Source organism: Vespa velutina, chromosome 1 (assembly GCF_912470025.1).
Source record: "Vespa velutina chromosome 1, iVesVel2.1, whole genome shotgun sequence".
In the NCBI taxonomy this organism is placed as follows: Eukaryota; Metazoa; Arthropoda; class Insecta; order Hymenoptera; family Vespidae; genus Vespa; species Vespa velutina.
The window spans coordinates 13,385,499-13,398,963 of NC_062188.1; the positions used below are offsets into that span (position 1 = coordinate 13,385,499).

At 33.6% G+C, this 13,465-nt stretch overlaps 1 protein-coding gene across 4 annotated transcripts in view; it reads right to left on the reverse strand.

Annotated features, from left to right (window-relative positions):
- The window catches only part of LOC124952652 (protein NDRG3), a 71,133-nt gene that overhangs the window by 46,356 nt on the left and 11,312 nt on the right, over positions 1-13,465 (reverse strand). The window contains exons 1-2 of one of the 4 annotated variants that reach the window (XM_047502967.1): positions 6,043-6,157; positions 5,901-5,968 (exon numbers count right to left, since the gene is read on the reverse strand). The exons of 2 other annotated variants lie outside the window; for them this stretch is intronic. Coding sequence is in view for 1 of the 2 variants with exons in the window: in XM_047502866.1 (XP_047358822.1) it covers positions 1,884-1,978; positions 2,157-2,193 (132 nt within the window). In the remaining variant the exon portion in view is untranslated. Of the gene's footprint in view, positions 1-1,883; positions 1,979-2,156; positions 2,209-5,900; positions 5,969-6,042; positions 6,158-13,465 lie in introns of those variants that run through there. One more of the 4 variants, XM_047502866.1, reaches the window with a different exon arrangement.

Genomic DNA, 13,465 nt, shown 5'->3' on the forward strand with positions numbered 1-13,465 from the left:
AAAGTGAAGCGTGGCTACGTTTGAATGTGATAGTCCACAGTGGACAGTATAAACGAGCTCGACGGTAAAAGTTTTCAGACGAGATTGGAAGTGTACGATATAGCACATAAAAAAAAAAAGTTGGATTCCATAAAATCCCAAAGAGAACGACGAAATAAAATAGAAATAAATGTCCTTTTAAAATTATACTAGCTGTATAATACAATACATATAATATAATATATACAATATATATGTGTGTATATATATTGTTTATATATTGTATATATATATATATATGTTTCGGTATATTGAATAGTTTTGTAGAAATTGACAAACTAGATTGGAATTCTTTTATGAAAATCTTTTCGCGTTTATTGACGCGTTCAACGAACCATACTTCTTTCGTTTTCCTCTCTTTCTCTTTCTCTCTCTCTCTCTCTCTCTCTCTCTCTCTCTCTCTATCTATCTATCTATCTCTCTATTATTGAGTTTTATTTATGTCTTTATATTTTTTATTACATTGCATCTATCTCTACTGCAATATAATGCTTTGACTAAAAGTAAATGTAATAAAAAATCTCTTTCTTTGTATATCTTTCTTTCTTAAATTACAATATAAAATACTACTAGGAAAAAAGACTAGATTGTATAAAATTCAAAAGAAAAGAATGAAATAAAATAAATGTCATCTAAAAATGACACTTGCAATATTTGATTCGATTGTAAAAATTAACAAGTGAGATATTGGTATTCTCTCGTGAAAATATCTCTCTCTCTCTCTCTCTCTCTCTCTATCTATCTATCTCTCTCTTATTGGATTTTATTTTCATTTTTCATATTCTTCATCTATACTTTATTAAGATGCGTCTATCTCTATTGCAATATATTTCTGTGACCAAAACTGAACTTTATAAAAAATCTCTATTTTCGTATATTTCTCTCTCTCTCTCTCTTGCTCTCTCTCTCTTGTTCTCTCTCTTGCTCTCTCTCTCTTCATCATAATATTTCTACGAAGTATTACTAATTTGAAATATGTCAAAAATCCAAGTTAATCAATTTTTTTCTCATTCTAACTAATCTTCTTCTCGCGCGAGAAAAGGAGCTACGATAAAAAAAAAAGAAAAAAAAGAAAAAAAGAAAAAAGAAAAGGTTCTAAATACGAAGGATACATATACAATGATATATATACACAAAGACGTTCGTACGAAAAAGAGTGGACTGTGCATCGATGTTTCCTCTACTTCGAGAGTAGATTGCTTCTAGAAGTACTACAAGCTTCTACTACGAATCTCCCAGCGGAAATCGATGAATCGGCTATCAATCTTAGCAAAGAAAATGGAGTACCCTGCTAGGAAATGGAAATAGAGATGCATCGATTTTTTATAATTCTATCCTTTGTAAATATTTCCTTCTGCATATTTGTAAAAACGAAAACGGAATGAATCGTGCAAATCTTTGAAAAAGTGATATCTCTCGTTAATTCATCGTAATGTTGATTAAATTCTTTGTATATATTCCTTGAATTATTTAACAAGAATTTCTATAAACGTACATCAAAAGAAATAAACTCTATTTAAACGTATTAATCATATTAATATAATATTATTATATGCACATAATAATATCGCATTATAAATATATACACAATTTATAATATTGTTATAAATAATGGATTTCTTTTATGTCAAATCATTAACAATGATTAGAATATATTCTTATTTTGATAAACTACATATAATCACAAAACCGAGACTGAATTATACATAACACCAGTATAATTCTCCTTAATTTTCACAACCAAGGAAACGTTCGCGTCGGCTAGAGTATCCTGGGACTCATCGCTCTACCGAAGTTAGACTCTCTTACCTAATCAGCATAAACCGGAAATCGTGTTATCTTACCGGGCATTTTGGCAAAACGTCGCATCTATGAAGGGTCCAGACGTAGACGAGTTGTGATTTTCTAACATCTCCACAATCTTCATTACGGTAAATAGCTGAATGAATGGTTCAATATTGAAATGTTCAATATTATGGTACAAAGAGACAATAAAATAAATTAATGTTTCTCTTTTGAATATATTCAAAACTTTACTGTTTATTTTGTAACCTTATCTCAGTGATGTATATGCGTACGATCCGAGCAACAAATATCGTACTTGACAAGATATGTACCCTTGTTTCCTGAACGTGTCGTGTTGTTTACAATCATGTGCACGACGCTCTTACTTTCTCATACCACTATTGTATCCGCATTAATCATCCACGTGTGTGCATCGATCGATCTGAGTTTAGAAAGTCGATGTCAGCTGTTAGCGAATTGCTATTTCCTTCGATTGCGATCGAAACGTTTTAACGTATCAAGAAAATTTCATAATATTTTCCAATATTTTTTCTTTATATCTGTTAGATGATTATCGCATATCATAAAGCGATCTATTATAGATGAGCGAAATAAAGGCCAATCTGCTTTGCCCGGATCTCCATTTCCTAATCAGGAAGAAATAAATTATTGTTAATTAGTTAATAATTGCGGCTTTGTGATACGAGTGTAAAATAAGTTACTCCAATGCATGGTAGTTTCATTGAAAGAGAATATTCTTATCACCGTCAACGTTGTATGATATGGTAATGTATCGAAACAAGAACTAATATCATGCTAAGTAATCTCACTTCGATCATTCAGAGTCAACGAAAATCTCGTAATCGTCCTTGTCAAGTTTATCGCTACACACGATCAACTATTTCTGTCTACTCACAAATTTTTTAATAATGCATTACCAACTATTAATTAGCTCGATTTATTCTGAAAGCTTTTAAAAGTCTATCACGAGAAATTCGATCGCTTATAAATCATTTTGCGAACATACTTGATTATCAAAGTTATACAGTATTTTCAAAGTTACTACTCTAATCTCAAGCGAATTGTAGAGGTCGTGCCTTGCGTCACTCAAGAGAATTTGGATTTACCTCTTTTTTATAGAATGAATACTGTAAATATTATTCAGAATATATTTCGAGTTATTTATACAATTGCAAATATTTCATCTTAGATCCACGGGACAAGTTACTAAATACAAATCTCATTTTTAGTACTCGAACTCATTTTCTTACTAATGTATTTCCCATCAATTCCTTTACTCTGCAATAATTATTCGCCTATCCTATTTGAAATTGTCGTTTACCTTTCTCGTATACATACATATATGTCTGCAAATAGATAATCGAAAATAAGTCGTTACGAATCTATGCTTGACCGATCTCAAGGTTGGCCGCGATAACCATTATATAAACAGCGTATTTAAAATAGTTCGTTTTAACGCTCGCATCTTCCGACGTAAATAGATTTCAGTAAGTCTCTGACTCTGGACGTGACGACGTATCTCTCTAGGGGAATCTGGCGACGAAAAACGATGTACACGGAGAAGTCAAGGCCAACTTGGTGCAACAGTGTTACTACCTATCGCATTCTCATATGTACGAGTATTTCAAATCGAGGAATCGTGATGAGTTAAATCGGTTCGTGGCACTGATTTCATATCAATTGAATATGTATCAGGACTATTGTCGAAACAGTGATCGATAAAGAGAACAGCAATCATATTAGATTATATTTATTATTGTACTTTCTTTATAATTGTTATGTCAGGATCACGATTTTGTATTCCTAAATGTTTCTATGCAATGGTATCGTGCCTCATCATCACGTATTCAACATGAAATAGTCACCCTGTTCACTGAAAAATATTCAGTCTCTCCTTTCTGTTATCATTAATACCAGATGAGAAATGATATGATAAAATCATATGACTTGGTATGGAAGTAAAATTCTCTTCTTTGAACTTCTACGAGAGTCACGACCTGGCTGTCTCTTCAGCGCATTTCTCCCAAATTTTTGATTAAATGCAAAGGTGGTACGATAAAGATCGACTAGACATTTTAATGAATTTCGTATCTATGTCATCTTATTGATTTGGCGTGTTCCTTGAACTATAATATGTAGTGTAGCCATTACTCAATTTTATTTGTTAATGATAAAGCGAGTATGAGTATAAAAACCTTAAGATAATCCGTGTCTTTTAATGATGATTTAATGATATTTAAGTATTCAGAATATTGTTGGATAATGATTATAATTTATTATAATCGATTATTCTAGTATCGATAAATAAAAAATCAGATGAGGATTCATGTCATTGAATTCACAGTGAATTTGACGAAATATATCTATTATTAATTGTTACCAAATATTTGTTCAGAGTTCTTTTGTATAATCCCTTACTTTATTCGCCTAGAGACTCGATATACCTATGTCCATTAAATTTAAACTAAAATTAAACTAATAAATTTAAAATATTCATTTCCTTCATATTATAAAGATAATCGTATGTATCAACCGGGGAATTAGTCAAGATTGCCAATCGATTGAGAATTTATAGTAAATTCCTATATAAAATTTCATATCACCATAAATTAAGAAAGGAAAAAAATACAATTAAAAATTTTTTAATTAAAACTATAAAATTACGAAGCGAGTTAATAAAAATAATAAAGTATCAGTTTGGTACGAATTCAAACGAAAAAGAAACGTTAAAAAGAAACATTATTAAATAAAAAAAAGTATAAAAAAATGTATGCTTCAGGATAAGATGAGAAGGCAATTTAAAACGGCGTATAAGCAATGAGTTAGAAAACTCGGAAGGGCAGGAGCGTGCACTTGGCGCCATTTTTTACACTAAGTAAAGCCACAAATGCAACGCGGAATCTGGAAGCAGATTAGGTAGGACGAGTGGCGCTCATTAAAGCAGCAATTAAGCTTTTCCATGCCGAATTTTCGTCAGTACTTTCTCCGTACCAGTCTCCAACCACTTCGTGAGAATTTAGTGCGAAAACGTCGTTAAACGCATGGAAAGTGTTGAGGTGTGTGTGTGTATGTGTATATATATATATATATATATATATATATATCTACGTATAGGTATATGCGTACTCTCTATAACGTGTATGCATTATTTTTATAACGTAAAGAAACAACTCCCGTAACTCCGACAAGCTCGTAATTGAATTTCCGCGATTCGGTTGGCAAAATGTGAAAAGTTAAATCGAGCGTGTAAATAAAATTTTTACTAAACAAGTTTCAGAGAAATTGATAGTGAAATTGTCCTGTATGTTGCAACGGGATGAAGCTTTAACAATAAAATAAAAGCGTTCGATAGCTTTATCGAGAGTCGAAAGCTCTCTCGTAAGGTGTTTCGATAGGTTTGATAGCTTTAGCTAGAGGATTTGGCCGAGACTCGACGAGCGTTAGTCGATCTTACGAGGGATCTAGTGTGATCTCGTACGATCGAGTATACATATCGATCGATTTAGAATTCGAAGGTATTTTAAATCACGATAAAAGTTAAGACCTTAAATCTAGAAAAATATTCGATCTCCGTCGAATCGTTTGAGTTTATCGTAGAAATTTCGACGTGAAACGAATATCGTGGCTTAGGGTAGAAGGTGTTAAGTGAAAACGATTACGTTCAGTCTGCTAGCTTAATCGCACGGGAACGTAACAGTATCATAAACGTGGGAAACGCGTAGACAAGGGGGCTTACTTACAAGCTTTGCCGGGAATGACCGCGTTGGGATTTTCGCGGACCATCTAATTTCTCGTTTGGATGGTCAACTTTTACCATAAGCGGTTAGGGAGCTTAGAACGACGACAACGACAACGATGACAATGAAAATGTATCTGTGATATCTATCTTAGTGAGAACAATGAGAGAGAAAGAGAAAGAAAAAAAAAATATTTAAAAGAGTTCGAGCAAAACATTAAAGTAAAAAAACACAAAGGATAACGTGAAGTGTTTGTCATTGGCGAGAATACGAAAAGCTAATTAAATTTTCGTAATAGTATATCAAGCAATTCCATACTCTGGGTCCCGTACTACTCGAAAGGAGCCGGAGTCGTCCGTGGTCCGCATCGTAGATATTTGCTTTACCTACGGCAAAACGTGCTAGTAAAGACAGCGCCTTATTAGGTTAATTCAATTTAAAGTTCGAGAGAGCTGCGTACAGATACGACCAAGTTTCTCTACCCTTTTGCTATGTATATAAGGTAACGGTGCTTGCAGGCCTCGACCATACTCGAACGTTTCTTCTTCGTCTCTTCTTCTCTTCTTCCATCCTCTTCTCCTCCTTCAGTTATTCCAACTCCTTTCTTCCATTATGTATCGCTCGTGAAGTTTTTAATTTTTATAACGCTTTCCCCTCGCCGCGTACCGTTTATAAACTTCATTCTCGGACGAGCGAACGACTTTACGCGTCGCAAACGGCGATCGCACCGAGCGTACAATATTAACAAAATTTTCCATGGAAACTCGTCCCTTGTGTACGATTTTCGCGAGATCGAAGCGGACGACGAGCAAAGAGAGAGGGAGAGGGAGAGAGAGAGAGACAGAGAGAGAGAGAGAGAGACAGAGAAAATCTTGGACTAAAGGACATGAAAACAGGGGTGGTAAAGAAAGAGAGGGCTTTAACCAGCCCTTAGAAAACTTCGGCATCGGCTCGAGCGCGTCTCGAGGCGACCTGAAACTTTTAACACGCTTCCAACTTCGATCTCCCGGAAGAAAAGTCGAGAAAAAGATAAAAAGAGAGAGAGAGAGAGAGAGAAAGAGAGAGAGAGAGAGAGAGAGAGAAAGATAGAGATAGATAGTAAGAGAGAGAGAGAGAGAGAGAGAGAGAGAGGGAGAAAGATAGAGATAGATAGTAAGAGAGAGAGAGAGAGAGAGAGAGAGAGAGAGAGAGGGAGAATAGAATAAGAGGACGAAACGCATTCGCGAGAAAATCTTTTCTGAAATCAGCCTTAGTATTTCTTCGAGCGTATTATACATACCTACAAGATTTACCTGCTAAACGTTTCAATGCTCATTCATGCCTCGCTTTTCCTTCTTTTTTTTATCTTTCTCTTTCTTCGACGATAAATATTTATCTAAACAATGATCAATTTTCAATATTACATGAAAATATTTAATCGTTTTTAATTTTTATGAAAATTTTACTAGATCCTAATTTTACGATCTCTTAAAAGGAATTAGTAATAAAAATTTACTCGCGTGAATTTCTGAAAATAAATATTATCGATATGAAAGTTTTATTAAAATTATAGATCAAAATTATAGAATCGTTATAAGTTTTTATGTTGGTAGATAAACAGATAAATAAGTTTAGTATTGATAGGTAGATAGTTTTGATAGTGATTTGAGAGAAGATATTATCGAACGACTGACTAGACGATCTTTGAACTGGAAACGCGAGTTTCGGTTTACTATTGCTGTTCACCTCTTTCGATTTCTCTCTTTCTCTCTTTCTCTCTCTCTCTCTCTCTCTCTCTCCCTCTCTCTCTCTCTCTCTTTCTGTGTTTCAAAAAAGAGGAATCGAATAAAATTGATCGTGACCACGAAATCGTTCGATAAGATGAAATTGCAATACCCTACCTCCAATTTCCAGAGTTAACTGTGCAACGGAAACGAACGGCGATGGTTGCGAGTTGTGAAACTCTTGCGACTACCGTGGCTATTCCTCCCGTTTCCCTTTGCGTTCCTGTTTTCGACTTCTATATAGGGTAGGACCTCTCGTACATATACATACAGAGTATATTTTAACGCGTAGAATTCCCAAAGGAAATGTATTCGGAACATAAGAACACACAGTGAGAAATATTCGAATAAACGTGCGTTGAATTTAATATATTTTCTAGTCGAATAAATCTTATCAAAAAATAATCAAATGTCTTTGAAATACTCTGCCAATGTATCAAAGTATTCAGTTGAAATATTTCAAATTTTTTTTTTTTTGAAAACAGAAGACTGTAATATGACTGTTAAAGTTTTTCCTTTCAAATCTAAAACATTAGTCTTAGAAAATATATAACGAATATATATAAACGAACAAGTTATATCCTATATATAACTGAGGATTATCCGTAAGCAAATGTTCAATCTTCCTTTGATCATCGATCTGTTAATAACCTCTATTTAATATTATTTGATAAACAATATGTCCATGCTTCCTACAATACCTACAGCTGCAACCATAATGAAATAAACATGTGCAACAACCGAGTATAACAGATCTTCGTTTTCCTTCTTGTTTGTATAAAAAATCAATGACAAGTAACTTCGAGTGACTCTAAAACTATACACAAACTCTAGTTCAAAGATCCCCAAACTTTTTTGATCGCGGATTCCATAGAAAATTGTGTAATATTTTTTTGTCGTATAAAAATCATGTAAAATCTTTATATTTTTTGAACAATGACTCATTTCTCCTCAAATTTAATAAAATGTTGAATGAAACAAATATTGCTTTGATATTTCAGACTTTATTTATATGCGTAACAAAACGAAATTAACGAATGGGATATTATCGAATTACCTGATATAAAATTTAGCTGTCCTAATAATTCGATAGTTAGAATTTTTGAATCTTTTTGGTGGAATTTTTGGGTTCTGAAGAACACACTTTGGGAATCACTGTCCTAATCTTCCACTCTCTCTCTCTCTCTTTCTCTCTGAAGTGAATAGAAATAACGTTTCCACGTGGAGATCGTCCGATAGTAGAAGCTTTAATTATCTTCTCGATAAGTTTCATCTCTCTCTCTTTTTCTCTCTCTTCCGCTTATATATTTTGAGATTCGCTTACGCGAAGCTATATGAAACCTCGAGGGTCGTTTTCTTAGTACTATTCTCCATCTCACTTTACCCACTTATTTACTTGTCAAGGTTTCCTCTTACAGTCTTCTATATATAAATACGTACATTGATACGTACTTATATTTAATTACATATACTTGTATCTATTCAGAAATTCACAATCGTTGATTTATTATTTGCTTTTTTATGAATTAAAAATTATTATGTTGACTCTATTATGACGTTTTTGCATAAAAAAAAGGACACCTCAGTTGTAAATTCAGTTGTACGTATTAAGATTCTCCATTTCAAGAGAAATTTTTCTTTGCAAGAAAAGATTATTTAATTGCATATATCTTCGCGCTTTTGGAAACACGCGTATCGTATTTGAAAGTGTTCGTGCAATTAAAGTGTCCAATTTAAAAATGAAAATGTTTTTTCGCCTACTATCTGAGAATTTATAAGTGTTTCGTAATTGTGTTATTAAAAACCTTCTCACGTTTTCGAATACGTGCATCTAAATTTGCTTCTATTTCTGATGTTGGGAAAAATAAAAAAAAAAGTAGAAAAGAAAGAAATAATAAATCGATATAGAAATAGGATGATCCGCAAATTTAATATACACTTCGTGTTCCATTTTGTACATATATATATATATATATATACACATACGAAGGTATAAATCTTTTTAATGATATCGATGACCCGGTTTTTGACCTGGTGTTAAACTTTCTTATTTGTTACTTTCCACGACGTTGAAATGACGATGAGATCGATGAAATGTCGGTTTTAAGGGAGATATCATCTCTGAATTAATGAAGAATAGTAGAACCCTCGTTAAACGAATTATCAAATGTATATAATGCTTTCATATATAGAAAATATAAATATATAAAATAAATTTGAAAGTTGGTTCTTAGGAGAACAAAGATCGACGGATAAAAAATAGAAAAAAAGAGAAATAAAAAACGGAGAATTCTTCTGAATAATGATGATGAGTCTTAAGTAAACGAGACGATGACTATACGAGAAGGTACTTTCTCATGTCGATTAATCGAGCAACTCGAAAGAGAGCACCTTTATTTACCGAGCACTTGGTAAGTTCCGTGTGGAACGAACGATACCACGTACAAACGAGGTTTGTGACCCGGAAAGGAAAGACGAATGTGGAAGTGCCCTCTTCTAAAGTTTACGACGAGTCGAGAAGAGCAAAGACTTTCTAAATTTGCCTAGATATATCGAAGATCTGTACGAATGACCTTGCTCCAAATTTTCTAATAAAAACCGGAACTAAAGACACGAATTAATACGTTTGTCCATACAATATTATATCATAATAATTGTATTGAAATTGTACGTTAAAAAATGGAATGACAAATATTTAAGAAGAAAAAAAAAAAAAGGAAAAATTGCAATGAAGCAATCCAAGTTTTTTTCTTAATAAGATAACTGTTATAACATTTTCACAACTTTCACAATAATCAGAGAAAGAATATTGCGAAAGAAATTTCTACTTCTTCGTGTGCAAATTGCCAACTCGCGTTCTCATAATGGTAGTTTACGAAGGCGACCATAATCCTGATTATATTCAAGAATTTCCGATAATTTCGTTAACGTTAGAACGATGCAAAGATAATGCTTTTTTAGCGAGCATCGGTGTTATAATAATGAGGGTTATTAAAAATCTCGTGCCACCAACGGATCTGATAAGCGACAATTTTGCGAGCACGTGCTTATAATAGAGTTAAGAAAAGAAATACTAGAAAAAAGAAAAGAAAAGAAAAGAAAAGAAAGGAAAAGAAAAGCAAAGAAAGGAAAGGAAAGGAAAGGAAAGAACAAAAACGAAATCATTATATTTGCATAAGTTCTCTTGTTTATTTCGTAAACAACGGAAGAGATAAATTTCTAAATTTCTTTCAGTTCTCTTTGAAAGTGATTTTTTTTTTTTTTTTCATAAATCATGCGTATCTCTACTTTTCATAAACAAAACGACAAAATTCGAAACGCACGCGTTCATATTAATTTCGTTTCAATTTAATTTAATCAATTACTGAATACGAATAATTTTGTTGGTCTTGTTGGAAAAAGTGAGAACGAGAACAATGACCGTGATTGTCATCGACTTTTTTTTTTTTTTCTATGCACGATCATATTGACTTTTTATTTGACAGATATCTATATCATTAATTAATTGCGTAATCATATAAAACAATAAATAAAAAAGCGAAACAATTTTATTTCATAGTATCGCGATTAAAATAACGCGAAAGAGAACTCGAGAAACGTGAATTCTTTTGGATTTCTTTCATTTTACAAACTATGCCCTTTCTTTCTTTCGAATTTACTACGAAAAAGGGAAATGACATTGGACGTTCTCTGCTGAACAATCTTTTTATCTAAGATAAAAGAATAGAAGAGAAATTTCTTTCCACATTTTTCTTTTCGATAAAAATAATCCGACATATTTTCTAGTCGATTTTTAAACTAAGAGAAACCATTCCCAGTAAGATGAACGTCATAGGACAATGCGAAGAGATCGTGCGACCCTTTTACCTCCTCTTCAAGCAAGGTAGAATATCGACTTTCCATCGTAAGGATCGTTTTTCAGTCGTATTTTTCTCGCCTTTCGCTGTGCCAGACGCTCTCGAACATCCTCGTCATCGTTGCTTCCGAGTTGGCAAACGAAAGTGGACGATGACGTCACTAGGATGCTTTCGAACTCGTGTCGACTACGTGTAGACTAATACATACATATATATTCGACTTTCACCGATCGAGCTCTCGCTGTGACTCAAGAATACGTTGGGAATAGGTATATTGAGGTACATGTTCAGATATATATACATATATATATATATATATATATATATATATATACACTTCTATATAGGTGCTTACTATCGTGGAATTCGCATTGAAGGAAGGAGAGACGAGGAATCGTGAAAGCGATTAAAGAGCTGACTCTGAGAAGCCGTCTGACCCTGACACTGACGAACTTCCTGCTTTCCGAGAGGCTGATGTGGGATCGATTCACGAGTACTTAAATGTTATACCTTTCTTTTCTAACTCCTTCGACGTATTCCTCTTATCCGACAAAGAACAATTTCAAGCACGCCACTATCCATTCAATTTTAATCAGAATGTCTAACTTCTTAGTTCCTGTTTTAATTTACTTCGTTTTAAGTCTTATCTCTCCACTTACTTCTCTATCTCTCTCTCTCTCTCTCTCTCTCTCTCTCTCTCTTACTCTTTTCTTATTTTATCTACCAAAACATTCCTATAACTATATCAAGTTTTTCATTCGAAATGACGTAATAAGCTCTTGATAATGCATTTACAATGTATGAGGAGTGCTTAAGTATTAATAAAAACTAAAATGGTTGGATATGATAGATGAAATGAAAAGAGATGAAACAGAGGAAGGATTTTTTTATCGAATTAGAGACAAAACGCAGTTGAGTTATGTCAGATTGCGTCGATCGTCGATCGTTTCCATCTACGACGACTAGTCGTCATAAGAGAACAAGGAATGTCCTCGATATCGCGTATTCCAGTGGAAAATCTTCTTTCTCTCGTCGTCCCAGTATATATACATGTATGTGCATGTGCGTACGTGTATGTTTGTGTATGTGTGTGTGTATATATATATATATGTGAGTACGTCTGCACGAGAAATTTTTGCTTTTCTCTCTTCGTCGACGGTGTGGCGGCAAGATCAATATTGTCGGAAGAAAATTGACCACGTCCCATATGGCGCTCTTTTCACAAATCGAGCACGCTCCTTCTTTATAATTAATATCTTGTCTCGTGGTTCATTTTTCTTCTTTGCAAATGTTACGACTATCCATACGATAATGAAAATGAGAGGAAATGAAGCGAAAGTGGCTAAACGAGAAAACCGATAAAAAAAAGTATCATTCTGTCTCTCCCTCTCTCTCTCTCTCTCTCTCTCTCTCTCTCTCTCTCTCTCTCTCTCTCTCTATCTATCTATTTGTCTGTCTATCTATCTATCTATCTCTCTTTAACGATTCAGCTGAATGATCTTCCGAGTAACATCAAAATCTATACATATTCTGTTCGATGAAATATCAATGTCGAGAGTTCGTCTCGAATTTATTTTTCGTTATTCAAAAAAAAAAAAACGTATTGAAATTATATCTATCGAAGCTAGCAACAACTTCAACTATACCATCTCTTTCGTATCCGAGGTACACTTTGAATCAATGAATGGCAGACAGAAAGTATGTTAGGAATAAAAAAAAAAAAAAGAAAGAATAAAAAAACAACACTCTCTCTTTCCTAAAAGCCATTCAATGCGCCTGTCGCTATCTTTTTAGCACGCGCGTGCGTTGAAACGCTTCTCATTGAACGTACCCCATGGAAAACTCGTTCTCGCCTTTCGCGGTTCTCTTTGTATATAACTTGTGTCACGCTCGGAGAAATATGGAAAACTGACACGTAAAAAAGTGGATAGGAAGAGATAAAAATAGGGATAGAAAGAGACAGAGAGAAACGTAAATCTCACAGGATTCTGAGGACTTCAGATAATGAGAACGCATCACTCGCACATCAATTATATACTCGCTTCTCTTGTTGATCCCTCGAGCGGTCACAACATCGACCAAACGAACATACTGATTAATATCGAGTTACTAATTAATATCGGGATTATTGTGGGAAGGATTCGTTGCTGCGATGTTATCTCTCTCTCTCTCTCTCTCTCTCTCTCTCTATTTATCTTTTATTTTATCGTGAAAAACTAACTAATAAAGAAAATTCAAAAGCTTTTAACGAAAATGAAGTAAG